Source organism: Phascolarctos cinereus, unplaced genomic scaffold (genome assembly GCF_003287225.1).
Source record: "Phascolarctos cinereus isolate Bilbo 61053 unplaced genomic scaffold, phaCin_HiC Scaffold_4;HRSCAF=312, whole genome shotgun sequence".
Lineage (NCBI taxonomy): Eukaryota > Metazoa > Chordata > Mammalia > Diprotodontia > Phascolarctidae > Phascolarctos > Phascolarctos cinereus.
In genome coordinates, this window is record NW_027555847.1 from 283686374 (window position 1) to 283711657 (window position 25284).

The 25284-nt window shown below is 36.8% G+C and overlaps 1 protein-coding gene across 1 annotated transcript in view; it reads left to right on the forward strand.

Annotated features, from left to right (window-relative positions):
* The window catches only part of MEGF10 (multiple EGF like domains 10), a 112287-nt gene that overhangs the window by 46475 nt on the left and 40528 nt on the right, over positions 1–25284 (forward strand). The window contains exons 9-14 of the mRNA XM_021009594.2: positions 7107–7319; positions 15230–15404; positions 17220–17339; position 17711; positions 20413–20576; positions 23725–23827. Of these exons, the coding sequence (XP_020865253.2) occupies positions 7107–7319; positions 15230–15404; positions 17220–17339; position 17711; positions 20413–20576; positions 23725–23827 (776 nt within the window). The remainder of the gene's footprint in view (positions 1–7106; positions 7320–15229; positions 15405–17219; positions 17340–17710; positions 17712–20412; positions 20577–23724; positions 23828–25284) is intronic.

Genomic DNA, 25284 nt, shown 5'->3' on the forward strand with positions numbered 1-25284 from the left:
AAAAGTACTATGAAGCGCCAGATCAAAAAGAGCCAAAAGAGATCTTTCTTGCTGGAATTGAGAAAATGGGATGTCTCTGAGCACTGTTCCAATTCTACATGGCACTGCTTTGCATTTTTATAAATTTAAAAAGAGAATTGATTAAACAACAGCAAGAAGGTTATAACATTGTTTTACATTCTAAGACATTTTGCTTCATAAGCTTCCTTATGATTTCATAAGAATATGTTTGTATATCTATTATAATTATCAAGATTGCTTCAAAATGGTGTAACTGAGTATTTTACCAATACTGGTGCTGGGGTTTAAAAAAAACCTTGGGATAAAAATCTTCCTAAACTATATTATGTGATTCTCTGCCTTCTTAAATTATACTAAACATCCTTTATCTTAATAATTCAAGGTTACTGTAATGAAAATCAGTAGGATTGCTGGTCTATAATACATTGATGCCCTACTGTTTTTGAAGGATAATTTTACCATTTACTTCCAAATATTCCTTGGTTGCTAAACTTTTGGAGTTCTTGTGTCTAATTTTTATAGTTTTTCTGTCCCCTTTCCTGTTGTCAACCTATCATCATCTTCCTCTCTTACTCCCAGTTTCTACCCTCTTGAAATTAATTTCCTCCAATCATCTATAGATTTGGAAATAAAAGTCCCAAAATTGTTAGAATCATATATAAAGTAAGAGTAAATAGGTTCTGAAGAAGGGTTTGGGAAGCTCTTCTCTGAGCAAAATGCTCAAGCTTAAATGTATAGATTGTGATATCTCTTCGTTATTCAGATGCCTTTTTTTCTTTTTTTCACTTTTTTTTTCTAGGCAATTGGGGTTAAGTGACTTGCTCAGGGTCACACAGTTAATAAGTGTCAAGTGTTTGGTCTGAGGCCAGATTTGAACTCAGGTCCTCCTGACTTCAGGGCCGGTGCTCCATCCACCGCACCACCTAAGATGCTTCTCAGATGCCTTTTTTGCTTACTCCTTGGTTCAAGACCATATTTTTTGATATAATGTATCAATATACACTATAAGTGAAGTTGCTAGTAGCTGTTTGGGATAGATAAGATTTTATTATATTTACCTACTATAAATATATAAAGATGAATCAAAAAGAGGAGTCATTAGCTTAAAAGGAGGCTCAGAGTAGAGGCAGTATAATGTAGTTTAGAAAGAGCACTGGACTTTGAGTCAGGAGACCTGAGTTTAAATCCTAACTCTGTGGGACATGAAGAGGTCGTTTAATCTCCCTAAGACCTCTCAGTTTTCTCATCTGTAAAAGGCAAGAGACAGGGGAAGAATACTTACAGCGGTTACCTCACAGAGGTGATCTGAGGAATGAACTTTCTAAACTTTAAAGTGCTAAATAAATACTAAACATACATACTGTACCATTCATACTGAAATGCACATACACTGTGTAGAGTTTTAATGAATTAAGCTAAACAGGACCTTACTTCATCTTTCTAGAAGTCTATAATCTCAAATTATAGGTAGCATGAACATACCAGATATATGAAATAACAAAACCTAAGTAAACTGTAGGGAGAGAAACTTTTATATGCCTTCTTGTGTGAAATTTGAGGAAAAGGGAATAAAACTTTTCAGTTCTTATTTAGATGTTGAATATAAAAGGAGAGTGATTTCCACTGGATGAAAAGGACAGTTACTGATTTTTTTTCTTGCTTAAGTATCTGAAGAGTACTTTGCTCTCTCTTTTGCAGTCTTCATTCCCTAACCACATATTTATTGTACATTTTTCTGATCGTGTTATAACCATCCCCCCCTTCCCCCAGTAATATGTAAACTTTTTGAGAGCAAGGATTAGATGACTGTTGGAGGTCTGTTCCACTTCCTGCCTTTTGTAATTCTGTCTCATTTTTACCTCTGTATCTTAAGTATCTAATATAGTATCCTAACATAATGGGTTCTTAATAAACACATTACATTAATTTGTTGTAAAGCAAACCAGAGGAAGAATGAAAAGTGCTTCTTCAGTTGCTACCAAAGTGGTAGTGGTTGCTTTTTAGTGAACTAATGTAATGCAGAACATTATTTTGCCATTTAGGTAGCAGGGCCCTTTAAGCCATGGAAAGCAAAAGTTGATGCTTAATCTTGCCCCAGACCTCTTTCCTCCTAAATCTAAACAATAGTGAAATGTACTCTTGCATAGCTCAGCATAGCCCGTACCTCCAACGCAAATGGATAAGAAAGCTTGCAATATAATTGCTTTAGATAATTATGTTTATACCAGAGACCAGGACACCTGGTCTGGTTTGTGTGATCTCTGACCTGTAATGATGGGGTGCTCGGGTGCTTGTGCTTGTACTTGTGCCCCAATTTCTTCCTAGTCTCAGAAACACTGTCTCTAACAACCACTCCCCAGCCCAAGGACACTGTGCCTAGCAGTTATTCATGCATGGGCCTCAGCATGACCCTTATCTCTCTTTCCCTGGTACAGCTACACAGAGCTGGGCTGCTCAGGCCCCAGCCCTCAGATCATGTCTCTGGAAGCCTCCCAATTCCTTAGTAAGTTCCTGTGTTGTGAGAAAGCTTTCCCTTGTTGCAGAACATTTTTTCATCAAAACAGAGGGAGAGGGGTGTCCTTGGCCAGACCAAGGACTCTTCCTCCTGCCAGACTCAAAGATCCATCCCCTTCCCTGTCCGGTATACTCCCTGTACTTTCCCATCCATAGCCCCCATAGACACCTGCACCTATGGATTACCTCATCAGTGTTCCTGGCATTTCTTTCCCATGCTCTTTTCCATATAAACCCTAGCTCGACCCCTGATCGGGGCTGCTTGATTTGGATGTGCATACCCCCTGCAGCCGTGTGCTAATAAATCCACATTTTAAATTACGTCTGGGTCTCACTTGCTGATTTCTTGGTACAACACTAATAATACTCTTATTGTAGGCTTTAATGTTGCCGATCGTATTCCAAAATAAAAATAGTAATGATTTTGAAAAGTTGTCTCCTAAAAAAAAAAGAATGGAGGGTTCTAATATATGAAGTGAGGGAAATAGGAGAGATTGGTGAAAAGGGGAGGATATAGTCTTATGGGTCTTTTACAACCCACTTAACCTGTTATGATATGTCAGCAGGAAGTTAATCACTGTGGTTAAACCACTGTGCTCTAGGGACTAAGTATCACCTCACCACATGCATATTCCAGCCATGTGTTCCCAGGATGTGAGGGGAACTCTTCCAACCAAAGGAAAGAGAAAAAAAAAAAACCAAATCAAAATGGAGCAACACTAGAAATGCCAACATTAAATGCCTTCCTCCTTGAGGAAAAATTGGAAGGAAATGGTGGAGAGGGCATTTAATGACATCCAGATAAGTCAGAATGAAAACTTCCTTCAGAGGAAGTTACTTGGGGAATCTCTTAACACCATTAACACTAATGTGAACCTGGAATGTCATGACGAACATTGATTGCCTAATATCGTGCCTTGTTATTAATATTTACTTTTTATTTCCTGTTTCAAACACACTTTACACACATTACCTCTTTTGATCCTTATAACTGTGTGAAGTGGGTACTGCAAGTATTATCTGCATTTTGCAAATAAGGGAATGGCTTCAGAGAGTTTATAATTGCCCAAGGTTATTAGTACCTATTAGGTGGCAGAGTTGAGAAAAGAACCAAGCTGGCTTCAAGTCCAGTATTTCTTTCCATTAGTATATGTAGCCTACATTCTTTGTCTTGTACATGGTTGGTGCTCAATAAAATTTAGTGAATGAACAATGGAGTCCCTGAATGGAGAGTCAAGGACAACTTCAGCAGAGCCTATTTTCTGAGCTAATTTTTTTTGTTTTGTTTTTTTGCTAGGCAGTGAGGTTGCATGAGTTGGCCAGGGCCACACAGCTAGTAAATGTCAAGTGTCTGAGGCTGGATTTGAACTCAGGTCCTCCTGACTTCAGAACTGGTGCTCTGTCTACTGCACCACCTGGCGGCCCCTGAGCTAGTGTTTTAAATTAAAATATAGCCATAAATTAGGAACTTCCATGTTATCCCTTCTTAGGCTCTTTTCTTGTTTAGACATTAAAGAAAGAGTTTAAATAACTGTAGTAAAAGGATAGAAGCTGTCAGAAGAATTTTAAGATAGAGCCTTCTGTATAAGTTGCAGATAAACTGGTAAAAAGTTGCGGGGATGAAGAGCAGGTGGTAATAGAAGCATGAGTTACAGGAATATAGTAATTATCACTAGTGAAAATCCTCACTTTATTTAGTGGTTATGTAGGATTTTGATGTCTATCAAAAAGAATTTGTAATCTACAGAAGATCTTTAATTCCAGTTGCTTGAAATGATTCATGGTGTATTTTCCATGCGACTCTTTCTTAAAATATAAATACATGAATGCACATACTTAGGCCACTAGGGCTTGAAAATTGTTTTCCCAGTGAGAAACTATCCTGAAATGTTTGAAATTTACGTTGCAACATATGAGACTTGATTCATCACAAAGTTAATTCCAATTTGCTAGAGCGGAATTTCCTGTCATTAAAAATGCACATTTATTTTTAAAAATAATACCAAAAATATTTTAAAATGTCCTCACCACTGCCACCCTTACCTAACAGTACTTCTTAGTTGCTTTTACCTTGCCACTTCGTAGATCCAACTCAAAATGAATGAAGTACCAGTATATTTATTTCATGAAGTTTTATGATATCTTATGTGATTCTAAGCACACGAAAGACACTGGTAAATTTAAAGGATGGATTTTGAAGGACGGTGAGTTTAAAGGAAACTCTTCAGCTCTCCCATGCTAATTAATTTCTTTTCTTTTGTATAGTATAATTTATGATTTTGTGATTTTCATAAAATTATTAAAATGATACATGCTGTTTTGTGTATCTAAATTAGCTGTGGATTATCAGCTTCCATTTTTCTAATAGGGAAGCACCTAATTCACTCCATCACCTGCATATAAATCTTTTAGGTTTACTTAGTGAATGCTTCACTCTATATTTAGAACAAAATCAAAAATATACTTTAAGTTACAAATGAGTATTTTGAAAACTTAATATTTTCAAAGAGGAATCCTTTTTCTTTTTCTTTCTTTTGGCTAGGCAATGGGGTTAAAGTGACTTGCCCAGGGTCATGCAGCTAGTAAGTGTTATGTGTCTGAGGCCAGATTTGAACTCAGGTCCTTCTGAATTTAGGGCTGGTGCTCTATCCACTGCGCCACCTAGCTGCTCCAGGAGTCCTTTTTCTTAATCTGTCAAGGATTTCATGAGTTGATCCAGTTTGTTTTTTCCAGCTGAATAAGCTCTTTTGAAAGAGTCTCCTGCAATTACAACATCTTTAAAGTTAGCACTGAAGACTGGTAGGACAGTTTTACAACCTGCCTGCCTGTAGATTCATGCCTTCAGACACTGGGAAGTAAAGAATATAAAAAATGTAGAGGTTTCTTTCACAAGGGAGTTGAAAAGAAGCAAAAATGCCAGATTTTTAACCTGTTTCTGTCTTTTAGGGTTACAGGCTTAAAAGTGCCAAATATATACTAGCAAATTATAGGGAATTGCTGTGTATGGTTTTCATACCCTGGCAGAGACTTCATTTTCTTTAGAAAACTTCTGTAACCACTGGTCTTGATCCAGTTTTAGCTTCTTAATCTTTGGTTAATGTACCACTGGCATGTATAGGAGAAAGTTGACAATAGTTATGTCTATAAGAAAATAAATACATTTTGACCCCAGTAAAAACTTTAAAGATCTGAATCTTTTATATTTCAAACAAATAAGAGAAATGGAAGGGGAAGCAAAATGAGTCAGGTTACAAATTATTTATGTAAGCAGTGAATGAACTATTTTCTTTCTCTAGGTTTTGTGAAATATTTGTAATACCAACTTGAATTGGACTTCTTCCCCTCATTTTCATCAGTTATGAAATGTGTGTCATTGCTCACCAGAAAAGTGAAATGACATTGGAATAAAGTACAGTAGTCCATTTTACATAGATCATATTTTAAAATTTAATTTTTAATACTTAATTCTCATCTTTGATTAGCTCACCCATAATTGTTCTGTTATTCGTAATATCCAGTCATTAAATATACTCAGACTTATAGAAAATGTGTTTTCCCCCACTCATTTGGTATTTATTTTAGCATGCTTGATCTCTTTATTAATTTCTGTTGTTATTATTATTATCTTATTACTAGTTGCCTCAAAAGAAATTTGAAAATTTAAACTCTGGTCTACATCTCCAACTTGGAATTTAGTTTTAACTCAGCTTCATACAAATGTTTGCTCTAGTCACAATTTGTGCCTTATTTGTGCTGGGCACTGTGTTAGAGGAACTTCTCCAACCCATAGCCAAATGTTACGTTTTTGAAAGTTCCAAATCTTTCCACACTGGCAAAACTTGTCCTGCAAGTTAACCCTAAAGTATCAACAGAGAGTCTTAGAAGAGAGCCTACATTTCTTAAGGGGACTAGTTGTCCTTAAACTTTTTATTCAGAATCTAAATATAAAACTCTCTAAAGGAAGAGCAACAGTTAGGGTTACATTTCATTTCTGGAAAGGAGAATAACTCATCATGGCCTAATTTGAAGATCAAACATATAAATGGGATCCTGGAGTACTGAGAATGAGTTTCACAGTCACCAAAAATGCTTCTATTAGCAATGGGAAATTAAATTAGAATGTTTTCAGTGTTTTAGATTCCATATTGGGCAAGTGGGACTAATTTTTGGTCAGTTTTCTTTGTCCTTCTCTGGGGACCTGGAGGATACAACATCTGTGTGACTCCTGATGCCTTCTTTATTCCCTAGCAGGGTACTACAAAGATGCTTTCTCTTATACTGCCTTTTTGGTTCCCTTTCCTCTCTCTTGACAACTTAGTGCTTCTATTGTAATCAGAATATAAAAGTAGGATAAATGATACTTTTCACATGGATAACCAGAAAAAAATTCTAAATTTTAAAAAAATGTAGTAGGTAATTATAAAATATATGCAAAAGCCAAATACTCTGTTATAATTTACATATTATTTCCCTATCAGAGATGCTTTAAATTTAAATTTATTATTCATTTTTATAGCAATAATATATACAGTTCCCTCAACTCCATTTCCCTCTCTCTCTGTGCCCAATAGGTGCCAGGATGAGTGCCCAGTTGGAACATTTGGAATGCAGTGTTCTGAGATTTGCCAGTGCATGAATGGTGGGAAGTGTTACCATATCAGTGGGGCCTGTCTCTGTGAACCTGGCTACACCGGACAGCACTGTGAGGCAAGGCTGTGTAATGAAGGGGTCTATGGCATCAAATGTGATAGAAAATGTCCCTGTCATCTGAAGACTACCCATAGGTAAGTTAGGCCTTTGGCATGATTCTTCTCTTAGAAAGTTTTGGTCTCTGCTGTTCTTTATTCTATAGAGGGTGTCTTAGGGATTTTCTTCCCAGACATTTCTTATGGTGGGCTATGGAAAATGATGGGATCCTAAGAAGTCAGCACCAAGTGAATTTTCTACTTCAATTCATTACAAATAAAGCTAAAAGAAAAAAATCAAAGGCATTGAAATGCTCAAGGTAGTTCCCTGTTGGGTAATAAAATATTATCTTGTGGGCAGCTAGGTGGTGCAGTGGATAGAGTTCTGGCCTTGGAGTCAGGAGGACCTGAGTTCAAAATCAGACCTTAGGCAGTTGACACTTACTAGCTGTGTGACCCTAGGCAACCCTGGTTGTCTCACCAAAAAGCAAAAAAATTAATAAAATATTATCTTTTAGTGGCAATGGAAAGAACTGAATATACTAGTCAGTTTAGAAAACCCATTAGAGAATAGTTACAAGAAAATTCCTTGAGACTCACAAGTAGAATGAGGAATAAGGGTTAAGCCAAGTTAATGTATAAAAATATCATCAAATGATTTGTTGAAAAATATATTACTTCATAGTGAATCTGTTGAAAACACAATCCCAATAGTTTCTCTCATTGGCTATGTCCTCTGATACCAAGAGGACACATACTATTAGAAAATTTGTGAAAGTAAAATATCTAACTATCCAATATTCTTTAAAAAAAAAAGTGCAACATGGATGAAAGAGAGAGAGAGAGAGAGAAAGAGAGAGAGAGAGAGAGAGAGAGAGAGAGAGAGAGAGCTGGGATTGGGGGTGGTGAGAGAGTTCTCCATACGAGACGTGAAATACCATGTGATGATGTGTGAAATTTGGCTCTTCGTGTGAGACAGGATATTGTGATAGAGATTCATGTGAAGTAATGGCCAGTATAAAGGGAATAAAAATGCATCAAGGTAATTGCCTCTCTTCTTCTCTTTTCATCTTAGACTTTTGACTCATTAACAATAGTCTAGGGAAAATGTATGGTGAGGAGCGCAGGAGTACACCACTAAGACATTCCAGAAGGGCACACCTATTTTCAACAAATAACTCAATACTTGTTTAGGGGAGAAAGTCTATGATTCTTATTAAGTTCCTAATCTCTCTCTGCTTATCAGCCTGGGCTGGCTAAGGAATATTATGGCAAAGAAGTTCTACTGGATTAGTAACTTCCTGGGGAAGAAATCATTGCTTAGCTGCTTACCTACCCCACATCTGCCTCTGTACTGATTGAGTCTACTGCATAATCCAGATTGCATTTGCTCCTAACTTCTATTAAACAAGTAACAACATCCTTCAAAGTTATTATATTAATTTATTTTATCTGTCTGTGAGATAGACATTAGCAAGATGGGACAGACTGAAAGCAGGGAGGGAGGGGAAAACAGGAAATGATGACCAGCACAATTCATTAGAAATAATTACAGCCACTGCAAAATGCTTCTGACTGTAAGAACGTGGGAAGATCCCAGGATTCAGACCCTGTCTATTGCCCTCATAGAGAGGAGAAAAGGGGATTTCAGATAGGTTACTTATTCCCCAGTTGTGAGGGAGGGAAGGTAAGGGGTGAAGATCTCAACAATCATAGCATACTCTCTTATAGTCTGCCAGCATGATCACAAGCCTGTTTGCCAAAGAGGTAGTTGCAATAAGGCACTAAATAGCAACTGTCACAGTCTTTGTAGAGTGGGGAACAGGGAAGAGACTTGACTAGATAGTATCCATATCAAAAATAGCTGACTCCCAACTCTCACTCTTTTGAACTAAGATCCTTTACTAATAGCCCCAGAAACCTCTCTCCTACCTAGGTTCATGATCTCAGTGACCAATAGAATCCTAGGAAAGCATGTCTAATGTTACTTGACACAAGGCCATATTCCCAGACAGGATTATGTTCTTCCCTTGGACCCAGAAATGCTATTATCTCCTGCGAAAGTCAGCCAGAATATGCCTGAACCAATGAATAGATAGATAAGATAGACAGACATAGATATAAGTGTATGTATAAATACACACACGTATATACATGTCAGTCAATCATTTATTAAGCACTTACTATGTTGCAGGCATTGTGCTAAGTACTGGGATTACAAAAAGAGGCAAAAGACAGTCCCTGCCCTAAAGGATCTTATAACCTAATGGGGGAGACAAATTGCAAACGAATCTATACAAAGTGAGCTAATACAGGATAAATAGGAAATAATTAACAAAAGGAAGGCATTAGAATTAATAAAAGTTGGGGAAACTTCTAGTAAGGGAAGGCAACTTAGTTGGGACTTAAAGGAAGCTAGAAAGGCATGCTCAAAGGCCCAGGCTACATAAGTATAAGATGACAACATCTGTAACCTCACCAAAGCAGTATTTGTTTTTAGAAACTCATTGGTTTCAGCATTTTTACTTTTCTCTGCTTTTGGTTTTGGTTTGTTTGTTTTTTCTTCTAGGATTGTTATTTCAGTGTAATTTTGGTTTTCCTTGATATACTTCAGTACATATTTTGTTAAAGTCAAAAATACATTAATTTTAAATTTCATTCAATAGATGCTTCTGAAAAAATATGTAACAGATGTGTTTCTATCTATATTAGAAAGCCCTCCTTATATATTTTTGTGGTCCCTTTTATAGGACTAATCATAAATCACAAAGCCAGTATTCTTAGCATGGTGCCCTGTGTTAATATTTGATGAATACACACAAGCTAAACTTTTCTGGAACATGCTCATGACATAGATATGTGCCAGATAGATCGACTTAGGCAGAGCCAAGGTGTCAGAGTTGTAGGAACTAGTATGCTAAGCCCCTCTCCCCAAAATTCCTTTAAACAGATCTTAAAAACCAGACCAAATCTTAATGGGAAATCCAGAAGTCACAGTGAGTCATCATTTCTCCAACCCAGCTCAACATAGGAAGAGAGGCAAGGAGGATTGCGGGTAATGAGGATGTGATCAATTCAGGGGTGTACCACATGCTAGCATTCAGTGCCCAGGGAGAGGCTGTGCGCCAGACCTACACCAGGGCTCCACCAGACTCATACCTGGTCACTGTTATAGAGCCAGGTATCAATTGACAGCTGTATTTCCCACTATTCAGTTCCAGGTCACAGACCCAGCTAATAGCAACAGCAGGAGTGTGGCCCAGACCCCAGGTACAGATCAGGGTTTCGTTTCCAGCACCTAGCCCAATCTGGAGAGGAATAACCAGGGCAGAAATCTGATTACAAAGAAAAGCCTACAGTTCTGATGCTGTGAACCAAAAGAGCATTCCAGCTGACTTGTGGGGGTTGAATCTTGCGGCAGTCTACTCTTGCCTGCACCTAAACCCATGCCAGGAACTTGCCGAGCTCACACCAGGTGGGGCAGTAGTCAGACTTTGCCCTAGGTCAGACCACTTTGAGATTACTGAACACTTGCAGGTCCCCACTCTGTACCTGAGATCCTGGAAAAACACAACACTCAATACCCCAAGAAAGCATCAACAGGATAGTCCAGACCTTCCCTCCCGAAGTGCCACATAGCCCAGTCATAACACCAAGTCCATGAACACACACAAAAAAAGAATTCTGCCATAAAGAGCTATTATGCAAGAAAGCTCAACACACACACACACACACACACACACACACACACACACACACTCATATATGTTCATATAACATTCTACTCACCTTATTCTAAAGTTTATAACAGGAAACTTAATACCTTAAGGAATCATAAAATTAATAACATGGAACTTTAAATTTTATTGTGTAAGTGTACCAAAAACTAAGGAGTATACTTCAGTTCCTTATTATGACTAATATGAGGAGAGGAGAAGAGGAAGGGAGTAGAGAAAGACATGGAGAAGAAGAAAGAGTGGTAATAAGATACACACAAAAGGAGAGACAATGAGAGGGAGACATATAGAGGGAATAAAGAGAAATTGTAGAAGAGAAAAGTATGTACCAAGAAATAGGGAAAGAAAGTAACAGAAAGAAAAAAATTGTTCAGTAGATTTTTAGGTGAATATTAGAGATAGCATCATACCATTCACCTAGGCTATTAACTTCAGAGTATTGTTGCTTATTACCACATCTGCTATCCTTCAGAAAGTTAATTAGCCAATTATCCATTGTTCACAGCTATTTCACTGCCTTAATATTCACACCTGAGGGGCTACATTCTGGATCGGAACAGATCAGCATATTGTATATTTTCCCCTGGACTGCTATAGCAAAAAAATAATAATAAAAATAAAAATTAGAGGATCTGTGCAATTTGAATTCTGTCTTGCATAAAGCTTTTGTAATATCTGGCAAGCCACTTGTTCTCTTTGGGTTTTGGTTCACTCATCTATAAAATGAGAGGTTTGAATTCAGTGATGTCTTCCAACTCTACATCTATGGGCTAATACTATGATTCTAAAAGAGGAAGGTCGTCAGAGAGATAATTAATTCTTAAGTGCCTCTCAGAATGTTTTTTTAAATGTCTTTTGTTTTTTTATATCACCTCAGTGTCCCTCCCCTACTCTCAAAGAGCAATCCCATCTTATGTATAGTAGTTCTTTTTTAAAAAATGCAAAAAAAGAAAGAGGAGAAAAACAACATAACTAATCAATGCAGTGAAAAAGTCTGATAACATGTGCAATCTGCAATACTTCTGAACCTCCTGCAAAGGGGTGGCTTGAGAACATTTTCTTATATATCTTGAGGCATGATTGTTCTTTGTAATTTTGTAATATTCACCTTTGATTTGTGTGCGTGTATATAGTTATTCTTCCCATTTACATTATTATAGTTATTATGTGCATTATTTTCTTAGTTCTACTTATTTCATTCTACATCACTTCATGTAGATCTTTCTAAGCTTCTCTGTATTCAATCCATTCATTTCTTATAGCAAGGTTCCATTACATTCCTGCGCCATAAATCCATTTAGCCATCTTCCCTAATTAATAGGCATCTACTTTTTTTTCTAATTCTTTACTATCACAAAAAGTGTTGCTGTATACATATTTTGGTGTCTATGGGACTTCCTTCTTATCAATGGCCTCTTTGCCAGTAATAGAATCTGAGTCTTAAGGGTATGATTTTTAGTCACTTTATTTACATAATTTCCGATTTTTTTATTTTTTATTTAATTTTAAATTGCTTATTACATCTGTAAGGAGGCTTGCCCTATCCTCTGTGCATGCCCAGATCCCAGAGCAAGCCTTATATCCTGATTCTCAGCTCTACTAACAATGCTCCAGTATGCTTGTCTTCCCACAGTCCCTCCAACATTGACTATTGCAATCTTTTGTCATCTTTGCCAGTTCGTTGGGTTTGAGATGAGACCTCAGGGTTGTTTTGATTTACATTTCTCTTATTATTAGTGATTTGATGCATTATTTCATATGGTGGTTAATACTTTACAAATTTTCTCTTGAGAATTATTTGTATATATCCTTTGATCACTTATCTATTGGGGAATGGCTACTGATCATAAAATATATGTCTATATAAATGTCTCTCTATATAGATATATATATACATACATATTTATTTTTATATACATATATACATAATTATTTATATATCTTACATATCAAACCCTTATCAGAGAAATTTGGTTAAAAAGATTTTTTTTCCCCTTCAACCACTTCCCTTCTTATCCTACGTACATAAATTTTATCTGTGCAGGAGCTTTTCGGTTTCTTGTAATCAAAGTTATTTATTTTATCTTTTATAATTGCCTCTATATCTTCTTTGCTTAAAAATATATCTCCTACCCATAGATGTGAGAAGTATATTATTTGTTTCTCTGGTAATTTTTTGATTGTATGATCTTTAATCTTAAGGACATGAATCCACTTAGAATATATTGTGGAATGTGATGTTTTCGGTGTTTTTTCCTTGAAACAGAAAGTATTTTAATTTAATCAAGTTATTTAATTCATTTTAATTTCTACATTTGGGGGAGAGTACCTATTCAAATAAATGATTTTGTGGTAAATCAGTATCTAAACTAGGAAAGAAAAAGGAGTGATCCCACATACCAAACTACATATCCAAATGAGATTTATTGATGTATTTTTTTTTATAACCCATTGGGCCTCAGGACATCTGGAGATGGTGAATGCCTCAAGTTTTTGGTCTGCTTCTTGAGGTGGGCTTCTCTTAGTTGTCTGGGTGACAGACTAGATCTTAGGGAAGCTGCTTGCTTTTCCTGACCTCATATGCCCAGAATGTTCTTCCTCTTCATCTCCAACTCTTTGAATCTCAGACTCCTCTCATGGCTTGGCTATGATGTCACCTCCAACATGAGGCCTTTCCTGTAACCTCCCCACACCCCCAAATTACTTTGTAGTTACTTGATATATATTTTATACTTACCTGTCTACATGTTTTTTTCTCCTCAGTAGAATGTAAACACTTTGAAAGAAAGGGCTATTTTATCTTTGTCTTGGTATACTCAATACTCTGAATAATGCACTTCATATAGCAGCCACCTAATAAATGCTATTGAACAAATGAAAGAACGTGGTAGAAGCATAACAAATTGTATATTGGAGTTAAATAGATGTTTCGCTAAGCACCAAGTCGTTACACAAAAATATTACTTTTTGACTATATAATATGTGAATTGAGAGACAACATAGCACTGAGTGTGAGTCCTGTAGTCGTAAAAACAGAGTTCACATCCTGTCTGTGACACATGCTAGCTGTGTGACCACTTAACCTCTTAGTGCCCCCAGGCATCTCTCAAAGACTGTAAGTTTTATGTAAGTTCATATAATCAACAGAGGGAAGGCAATAAAATTAAGATGGATCGGGAAAGGTTTCCTTTAAAAGTGGGATTTTAGGTGAGACTCGAAGGAAGCGTTTAAGTGGATACTAAAAATAATGTATTGATTTTTAATAAAGTTAACATTGGTGTAGAGAGTTTCCCCGTTGGTTGTTGTGCACTGGTGAAAACACAGGTCCTAACCATACATTATACATGTAACGACCAAATAGTATTTTGTTGTTGTTATTGTTGGGTCATTTCAGTTGTGTCTGACTCTTCTTCGTGACTCCATTTGAGGTTTTCTTGACAGTGATACTGCAGTGGTTTGCCATTTCCTTCTCTGGCTCATTTTACAGATGGGGAACTGAGAGGCAAACAATAGTAAGTGACTTGCCCAGGGTCAAACAAGTAGTAAGTGTCTGAGGCCAGATTTGAACCCGGGAAGAGTTTTCCTGACTTCAGGCTAAGCACTCTATCCCTTGCGCCACCTACCTGCTGAAATGGTATTTTATGATCTTTCAAAAGTGTCCTCTGGATTTTATCCAAGCATGTCACCCCTTTATTCCATAAACTCCAGTGGCTCCATCCATATCATCCTCCAAGACCCAAGATAAAATCCTTTGTCTGAGGTTCAAAGCCCTTCGTAATCTACCTCCTGCCATTTTTTTAGTCTTCTTATATCTTATACCCTACAACATACTCTTCTATCCAGTGAAACAGGCCCCCTTCCACTCCATCAACAAGATCCTTCATCTCTCAGCTATGGGGATTTTCTCTAGCTGTCCCTTGTGCCTGGAATGCTCTCCTTCATCTCCAGGGTTCCCTGGCTTTTTTTACATTCCAACTAAAATCCTGCCTTCTACAGGAAGCCTTTCCCAATCCCTCTTAATTCTAGTGCCTTCTGTCTATTAATTGTTTCCTATTTATCCTGCATAGAGCTTGTTTGTATAGATTTGTTTACTTCTTGTCTTCCCCATTAGATTGCGAGTTTCTTGAAGGTCAGATTGTTTTTTGCCTTTCTTTGCATCCCCAATGTTTAGTATAGGCCTGACACATAGTAGGTACTTAATAAATGCTTATTGACTGACCAAATAGCATGTTTACTCCAGAGTTATTTGTTCCTTTTACTCCTTTCTCTCAGCTGTCATCCTGTTTCTGGAGAATGTTCTTGCAAACCAGGCTGGTCTGGCCTCTACTGCAATGAGACCTGCGCACCTGGATTCTATGGGGAATCCTGTCAACAGCTATGCAGCTGCCAGAATGGTGCTGACTGTGACAGTGTGACGGGGAAATGCTTCTGTGCCCCTGGATTTAAGGTGAATTATTTTGACTTCAGCTTAAGTCGGGGAGACCTAGCAAGGTAAAGCTTAGAGGAGGAAAGAGTTGAAGTATGGAGAATATGGAAAGAAGCATCTTCATGAAAATTGCCACAATAAACCAATTTTCCAGAAACTATTTGCCTTATAAAAGAGAAGCAGTCTAGCAGAGTGACTAGACAGCTGGCTAAGAAGACCTGGGTTCAAGGCCTATCTCCAGCAAATACTGGCAGTGTGACCCTGGGCAAGTCACTTAAATTATCAGTGCTCTAGGCAGCTCTCTAAGTTGCAGAGAAGTTTCTGACCTGCATTAGTAGAGGGAATCTGCTCACCTGAGAGTTCCCTATATCAATGATGGGTCCAGGCCCTAATTCTATGAAAGAGAGAAAGGGGAAGGAGAAACACTAATGTAATTATAAATTAAATATTTATTATTGAATAGAAAACAGAAAGTCTGATTTTAAAAAAAGAAAATATACTAAAGCAAATTTGAAGACATTATTTGTTACTTATTTTTGTTTAAACAGTTGACAAAGTATATTTTAGGAGAGTCTGAACTATTTCCATTTTAAATTCACTATTTTAAAGATAACGAACTATGGTATGAAGAGTTTACATTTTTCAAGCATGTGTATAGTGAATCAAAGAGTTTGGAAAGGCTAGTAGTGGTTCATCTTTCCTGTTCCACATCTCAAAGGCAGTACTGCACTTGAGTTATTCCAGGTTTTAAACTTTCGTCTTTTTAAAGACTATAAAAGAAGGTAATTTCACAGCTTCATTTAAAAATGTATCCTTGTGTTTAACAACATTCAGATATCAAGAAATTAATCTTTGTGTCTATCCTAAGCCCTTGGAAAAGCAGTGTGGCATAATACAAAGATCCTGGACTTGAAGTCAGGAGAGGTCTGGGTTTGTGTTCTCTCTCTGACACTTAATCACTGGCCTTAGCAAACAGCTTCACTTCTCCTGAGCCTGTTTCCTTCTCCATAAAATGGAGATGATAATACTTATTCTACTTACCTCATAGGGTTACTATAAGGAAAGTACCTAGTAAATTTTAAGTTACAATATAAATCGAAGATATATAAATGTGAGGCCACCATTCATATATGAAAACCTGTCACACATCACTATTACTTAACAAATCACCCCTCAGTTTTCTTATATTTTCCAAACTCAAAGAACAAAATATAGACCCTCAAATATTTACCCTGCTAATCATATTATTTCATTGGCAAGGAAGGTGGAACACCATCATTTAAGGTAATGTTAATATTTATTTGCTTTGTTAAATTTATACAATCACTTTGTCTCTTTTTAGTTGTGATAAAAACTGTTACTATTGATCGTGCAATATGATCCCCCTATAAATGATGCAAAACTAATTTGATAAGAGTTACCTAGCAACATGGGCTATATAACACTATACCCCAAACTAGAGTAGAGCCAATGCCAGCTTAGATCGTATTAAAGTCTACATTTAACATACTATATACTGGTGAGAGTGTAACAACACTTTTGAAGAAATTTATTGGCCAGTGGCATTACAAAGGTTGAAAGTAAGGATTCCTAAGTGGTGCAGTACATAGAGCACCGGCCCTGGATTCAAAAGGACCTGAGCTCAAATCCAGCCTCAGACACATAACACTCACTAGCTGTGTGACCCTGGGCAAGTCACTTAACCCCATTGCCTAAACCAAAAAGAAAAAAAAAAGAAAGTAAAGATTCTAGAGTTCTGTATGGGTTCTAGAACTCACAATTAACATGATTAAGATATGTTTTCATTATCCGTATTTTTTATTTGTGCTTTTCCAGGATTCTACTTGTTCTACTCCTTGTCCTCTAGGGACTTATGGAATAAACTGTTCTTCTCAGTGCAACTGTAAAAATGATGCCACTTGTTCTCCAGTAGATGGTTCTTGTACTGCAAAGCAGGTAAGAAGGTCTGAATGACCTCATATGTGAGCCTGCAATGAAGAAGATATAAAGTTATATGAGCAACAAAGTATAGTGGAAGAAGCGTAGCATTGAAGTGTTAGTTCCAAATCTGCCACTAATTAACTGTGACTGAAAGTCTCCTCAACTCTCTTGGCCACAGGTTTTCTCTTCTATAAAATGAAGGCTTTGGGGTACGTGAACTCAGTAGTCTCTTCCAGTTTGAAAATCCTGTGATTCTATCAACCTTGGGAAAAACGCAGGCAAACAGTTATACATCTCTGTCCATGCATTGTTAGTCAATCTCAAACCTGAAACTTATGGTAGAGTCACTATAAGAAATGCTTTGCACAAAGCTCATTTTGTAGGAGGGTCAGAAGGTACTCACTCATCCCTAGGTGTGACAGCAGCCAAGAAGCACAAGATGCTCTATATGGTTAATTGTGCTTTAAAAATAAACATTTTTTTCTTTTAAATACACTTTTGTTTTTTTGGTTTTTTTGCAGTTTTGCTATATATATATATATATATATACATATATATACACACACACACATATATACATATGTATATATGTATACATATGTATATATATACATATGTATATATGTATATATATACACACATATATACATATGTATATATATGTATATATGTATATATGTGTGTGTGTGTGTATATATATATATATAAAATTCCTTATAAAAGTCAGTAGTACAATGGATCTGACTGAATGTTAAGGGGATTTCAATACCCCCACTCAAATAGCCTATTCATGTTTGTTTGATCCTGGCGTTTCTCTGTCAAATGCAGCAAGAAGAGCCGGGCCAAAGGGTTGCTTTGTTCTGTTAGAAGAACTAGTATTATCTGTTGCACTGCCTGCATGCTAGTGCTCAGCTGCTGGACATCTTGAATCAGTCGGTCAATAAGTATGTATTAAGCAGCTACTATGTGTCAGGCACTGTGCTAAGCACTTAGATGCAAAGAGAGACAAACCACTATGCCTGACCTCAAGGAGTTTACATTTGTAATGAGAGAGACAATACTTTCTTTTGCCTTTCTTTGTACTTCCAGCACTTAGCATAATGCCTGGTAGTAGGACAGGTAGGTAGTACAATGGATGGAACACTGGATTTGGAGTCAGAAAGGCCTGAGTTCAAATCCAGCCTTTGAAATTTACTAGCTGGGTGATCCTGGGCAAATCTTAAACTTCTGCCTGCCTCATCTGTAAAATGGGGACAATAATAGAACCTGCTTCCCAGGCTTGCTATAAGCATAAAATGAGATATTTGTAAAGCACTTTGCAAACCTTAAAGCATTATAGAATACTAGGTAATTGTTATAGTTTTGTAGGTGCTTAATAATTGCTTCTAGATTTGACTAGGTACATACAAGATATATTCAGAATAGATAGAAGGTAGTAGCAAAAGGAAGGCATTGGGGAGGGGAGGGGAGAGACTCAGAAAGGACTTCTGTAGGGGTGGGATTTGAGCTGAGTCTTGAAGGAAGCCAGAGAAGCAAAGAGGTAGAAGTGAGAGACGGAACATGTTTAAGTATGGAGGACATGCAGCGCAAAGGTGTAATGTCAGGAGTTAAGGGGGAGGAATAGCAAGTAATCCAGTGTAGCTGTATTTTAAAGTACATGGAGAGGAGTAGTAACTAAATTAGAATAGACTAAAAAGGTAGGAAGAGGCCAGGTTGTGAAAGACTTTCAACGCCAGACAGAGGTCTTTATATTTTTATATTTGATCCTAGAGGTAATAGGGAGCCAGTGGAATTTACTTGGTAGGGGAGAGGATGAAATGGTCAGACCTCCACTGTAGGAAAAATTCCTTTGGCAGCTATGTGAAGACAGACTGGAGTGGAAGAAATTAGAAGCAGGAAGACCTACCAGAAAGCTATCATAATAAAAATCCAGGTGCGAGGTGATAAGAACCTGTATTAAAGTGGTAATACTGGTGGTACCTTGAAATTAAGGTGGTACCTTGTATAAGTGGAGAGAAGGGGATAGATACAAGAAATGTAAAGGTAGAAATGACAAGAGATTGGATATGTGGGATGAATATGAGAGGAGGCAAGGATAACACTGAGGATGCAAGCCTGAATAACCGGTACAATAGTGGTGCCCTCAACAGTAATTAGGAAAGTCTGGAAGAGGAGAAAGTTCAAGGATAAAGGTCATGCATTCTATTTGGTTTAAGATGGGTTTGAGATTCCTGTGGACATCTATTTTGAAATATCTAAGAGGCAGTTGGTCTTACAGAAATGAAACTCAGAAGAAAAGTTAGTGCTGGATATATAGTTCTGGGAATCAGCATAGATATCATCAACCCTTTGAGACTAGTGAGATCACCAAGTGGGATAATTTAGAGAAGTAAGAGAAGAGCCTTGGAGGATATATGCAGTTAATGTTACTTGGATGAAGATCTTACAAAAAAGACTGAGGCAAAATCAGATAGGAAGGAGGAGAAGCAGGAGAGAAAAGTATCATGAAAACCTAGGAAGACATGGTGATCTGCAGTGTCAATGGTTGCAGAGAGATCAAGAAGAATGAGCATTGAGGAAAAAATACCATTAGATTTGGGAATTAAGAAATCATTGATAACTTTGGAGAAGATTGTTTATGATGAACGATAAGATCAAAAAGTAGATAGAGGGTTCGTTGGTGATTGAGAAGAGCAGAAAGTGGCAATAACTAGTGTAGATGGCTTTCTCAAGGGGGTTAGTCAAAGAGGGGAGAAGAGATTTCAGACAATAGATGTTGGGCGCGGTTAGATGAAATGAGGATTTTTTGAAAAATGGGACATGTTTGTAAACTTCAGAGAGCTGATGTACATAGGAAGAGAATGAATATTAAAGAGATTGGGGCCAATCTGCTGGAGATGTCAGGAAGGGGTGGGATCAAGGATATATCTTTAGAGATTTGTCTTGTCAAGGAAAAGATCCACTTCTTCATCTGAGACAGCAGTGAGAAAGAGACAATGGGGAAAGATATATGGGTGATGTGAGATCAGTGTGGTATCAATAGCTGCCTTTATTTCCTCAACATATTGATGGCACTCTGCTGTGACAGGTTGGCATGGTGTGGATTGCTCCATCAACTGTCCCAGTGGCAAATGGGGCTTTGGCTGCAATTCAACCTGCAAATGCCTAAATGGAGGAGCTTGCAGTGCTCTGGATGGAACCTGTACCTGTGCTCCTGGATGGCAAGGGGAGAAATGTGAATTTGCTTGCCAGGTAAAACTCAAGACATCTAACTATGACAGGGTGTGAACTTCTCTGTTCCAAAACATGTCTGTGTGAGAATTTTCTGCTGTTTTGCTGGATAGCTTGGGTCAATTTAAACAAAGCCCAGAGAGATAGTAGAATTATTGAATTCCTTAGGTTCAGATCCTAGGGAAGTGTTTATAAAAATGAGAGATATGAGTAGGGTAGAAAAAAGGAAACTAGGAAATTTCCAAGTAGTCTGCAATATTTGAAGCATCTGGATGGTGGCAGGCAATGGAAAAACATCATCCTTACCATTCTTTCCTGTTCTCTCCTTCCTCTTGATCTCCATTCCCCATTTAAATATATCTCTTGGTTTTTTCTCCATTTATATAAAAGCCATTACGTTTTAATGAGCATCTAGTCTGTGCTTATCATACTAATCCTTAGGTTATAAAAGAAGTACTAGACACTTTCAGATATTTATATGGCACTTTAAAATGTATAAAAATGTTAAATCTTTTCTATTTGTGGAGTAATAAATTTACTGTTTCCCTAGTTCAAAAATCATACTATTCACTTGTTTATTTAGAACATAAAAGCCTGTATGTTTTGCAGGCAGATAAAAGGTCATAATATCTAGAGCTAGAAAAGCCCTCAGAGGTCATAGTAGAGCGGGAAGAACACTGGTTCTCAAGTTGGAGGATTTGCTGTCAAATCTCACCCCTAATGATAACTACCTTTGGGCCAATGACTTAATCTCCCTAGGCTTCAATTTCCTCTTCTATAAATGGAGTGGGTCAGAATAGATGGCCCTTGAAATCCTTTCCAGCTATAAATACGTGTTTCTATGAATTAGTACAACCCTTGTGTTTTATAGATCAGGAAACTAGCTACATGCATTCTCTAATAATATAACACCCCTTTTTATTTCCCCAGCTCCAAGGAGTGCTTCGCCAGTTTCATGCCTGTCAATCAGTACTTGTTGAATAACTGACACCTCCATTTAGACCTCTCTCTCAGCCTTTTCCACCTGAGACACTGAATTCCATATACAATATTTTTATCTTCAAAGAACATGCTGTGATCATGATATGAAAGTAGTTGAAATGCAGCATTATTGAAGCATGCCCACTAGCAGAGGAAACCTTTCTCCTCACTGTTTCATCCAAGCACAGCTCCATTTCAAAGGCAGAGAAGAAACTGTTAATAGACCACATCAAAGCCCCATCACTGAATGCCCTAGATATTCACCAGGAGCTAAGTAGATTTCACCAAATCACATCTAAGCTTTGAGCAAATTTTCAGTATTTTGAATTTAAAAATTTTCTTTCCTTCACAATCCAATTACAGTACAGACAAAGAAAACTCTTGATAATCTTTCTCTTTTTATACATCAAATGTATTAGCAAATCAAACTATATTTCTGTCGAAGTTCCATTATATTGTTCTGCTCTGCAATTTTAAAATTATTCTGATAAGACTATGTATTCATTTTCAACCTTTAGAGGCAAGTATCAACAAACTGGCTTTTGAATTGGATACTACCCTTGCCCCCCACCACCATATCCCCAACACATAAACACTATTACCTAATATGTTCTTTGGAATGGGTCTTCCTGGGGATATCATTATGCCATCAATACCAACATTATACATGTTTTCTGCTAATTCTGTATTTTTTCCTCTTCTTAGCTACAATTACAATTTATTTTTTTCATTTGGGAGAGTGCTGTTGGTGTCCTTCCTTGCAGCTACTGTGTTGACTAGCTGTATCATGAGAGCAAAAAGCTGTGATATCCTTCTCCCACAGACTTAGGTGCCATGCTCATGAAACATTTGATTTCTGTGGTCCTATAGAAAAATGACGTGTTTATAAAAATAAAATGGCAGCATACCTCAATAAGGTTTTGCATTATAATTTAGAATATACTAAAATTCATCATGTTATTTTCTAAAAGAAATGAAAAAGTATGACTTTTAGATAAACTATTTTAAAATAAACATGTAGGTGAAAAGTCTGTAGAATCATATCATCTCTAATTTTTTCAGCCCATTGTGTACATAGAATTGTAAAGAAAAGAAATAATCTTACTTTTTCCTGCACTTAATACATAAAGAGGTGGCAAGGCATGGTGGGTTATGGTCAGGATCTGGAGTCAGGAAGGCTTGGGTTCAAATCCTACTCAGACATTTGTTAGCCTTGTCACTCTGGCCAAGTGACTTAACTTCCCTGAACCTCATTTTCCTCATCTGTAAAATGAGGGCGTTAAATCTTTATGATGATCTTTAAGGTTTCTTCTACATTTTTTTTTATTTGGTCCCCCTGTCTCCCTCAGGCTGGAAGTGCAACAGCCATTCATAGTCCTGATCCTACTGCTGAATGGAATGGTGGCTTCAGCCTGTGCCATTTTTCTAAACTGGGCTGGTTTGCCCCTCCTTAGGCAGCCTGATGACTCTCCACTCCCAGGGACTCACTACATTAATGCCAGAGTTTGTGTGGAAACCTTTAGCCCTCCTGCAGCTCAGGACTCTTGAACTCAAGCAATTCACCAGCCTCCAAGCAGCAGAGATTACAGGCAGGCACCATCTTGCTTGGCCCTTCTAGTTCTAAATCTATGATTTTAACATCTGTGGGAAAGATTCTAACATCTGTTTCTGTGGGAGAGATTTAATAGTATGAGGTTTTCTGATTCAGTCTTTCCATGTGTATTTGTCTTACTCTTAAATCAGAAAATTTCTTGTTGCTTAGACTCTTCAACAGAATGAAGGTGCTAAGGAGAAGAAAAAATAAGATTTTTTACCTTTCATTTATGGGTTAGTGTAACTGGTAGATATGCTGAGACAGTGATTGAATTGAACCTATACACTTTTACTTAATAGTTTACTTAAAATTTATTTTGAAAAATCTTATTTAAAGGTCATCATCTTAACTTTTTTAATTTAACCAATTACAAATTATATTGTAAAACTTTTTTGGGGGATATTATTTATGCTAAGGTAGAAAATTCTTCTTTCAATTAAGTGGGTAAAGAAATAAGAAAAACAGAGGAGGGTATTTATTTCCATAATATCTAAAATGACATGTGCTTTATTGTTGCTTATCTCCTCCTCTGAACCCTACATTCTGTAATCTTCCACATCTTTCATTGCTGTGTTTGAACAACTCTGTTGACAGGATGGAACATATGGGCTGAACTGCATGGAGCGTTGTGACTGTAGTCATGCTGATGGCTGCCATCCCACCACTGGCTATTGCCACTGTCTCCCTGGATGGTCAGGTAAGAATCAGAGCCTTTAAAGAGAAAAACTAACTAATAAAAAAGCTAGCTGTGTCCTTTGTAACCCCCTTTATTTCCTTCAACAAAATGACATACATCAATCTTTTAATAACAGAGGAAAACTAAAACCCGTAGTCTGGTGGAATACTGTTGAACATTTTTACAACCTCATCTCTGACACTTATGTGACAATCCTAATAAATCATTTCACCTCTCTGGGCATCATTTTCCTTATTTGTAATGTAAAGGCATTATATTTAATGAACTCTTAAGGTCCTTGCCAGATTTGATCTTATTATTTTCATCCAGAAACAGAGAATAATGCAAATATAAGTAAAGAGTAAGGCAAAACCTCTATAGTTGAGTGACTTCTGTTCAATTTGATAGCCATTTATTAAGTGCCTACTGTGTGAAAAATACTAGATTAGGTTCTGGAGATATACAAATAGATACACAAGACATCTTTACACTCTAATAAAAGGAAAGATATGTTAAAAATAATTATGATAGAAGAGAGAGTATGATAAATGCAAAGGACAGGTCCAGACAAAATACTATCAGAAACCTGAGGAGGAGTAGAAATTAAATGAACCTGTAATGATAAATAAAAACTATAAAGCTGGAAGGTCTCCAAAGGTTTGGATATTTGTTCCTGGATATAATTTTTTAAACAAACATAATCTTAAAGCATCGTAGATCCAGTTTACTCTTTTGAACCAAGTATATTCAGTAACTTCTTTTTTATCATGTTGCCTTATAGCTGGCTATTTTAATTACAAAGTCCATCAAGGTGATAGTTGTTTTGTCCATGAGAACAGTGTTGTTTGCTGATATGATGTAGATATTTAACATTAGATCTGAGTGTCTCAAGTGTGTTAAAATATCCCTGTTTTGTTAAAAAAAATTTATTTGAACTTAAATCCAAGCTAAATGAAGCATATTAAAGTAATTTTAAATTATCAAGAAAAAGTCAAAATGCAATACTGTTCTAGAAGGGTGTCTTGTAAAGACTAGAATAGAATCATTAACAATTTTTTAAATGCATAATTCCAAAAATATAATAAAAACATTGCTGATCTCTTAATCTTCAGTAAAAATGTTACAGTTTTAAACTAGAGGTTGAATGGAAGGTAGGTTAGATATTCCCAAACCTTTAAAAAAAATTATGTCATCAGCAGAGGGAAACCAATACTGCTGAGCATTTTTTAGCGTTAAATTCAGTCACTTTTATATTTAGGAAACCATGGGATTACCTGAAAGAGTCTGTTTTAACTTGCTGCTGCCCATATTCCTAATACATAAATGAGAGTTTAGACTTGGGACTTGAAAAAAATATTCTCCCATTGCATCTGGAAACTGAGGTTGATAGTGGGTGACAAGCCAGTTAGTTTTGCTACTTTTTTTGGAAGAGAGAACTTAGTTTGCATGAGTGAATGAATGAATTAAAAAGCATTTAT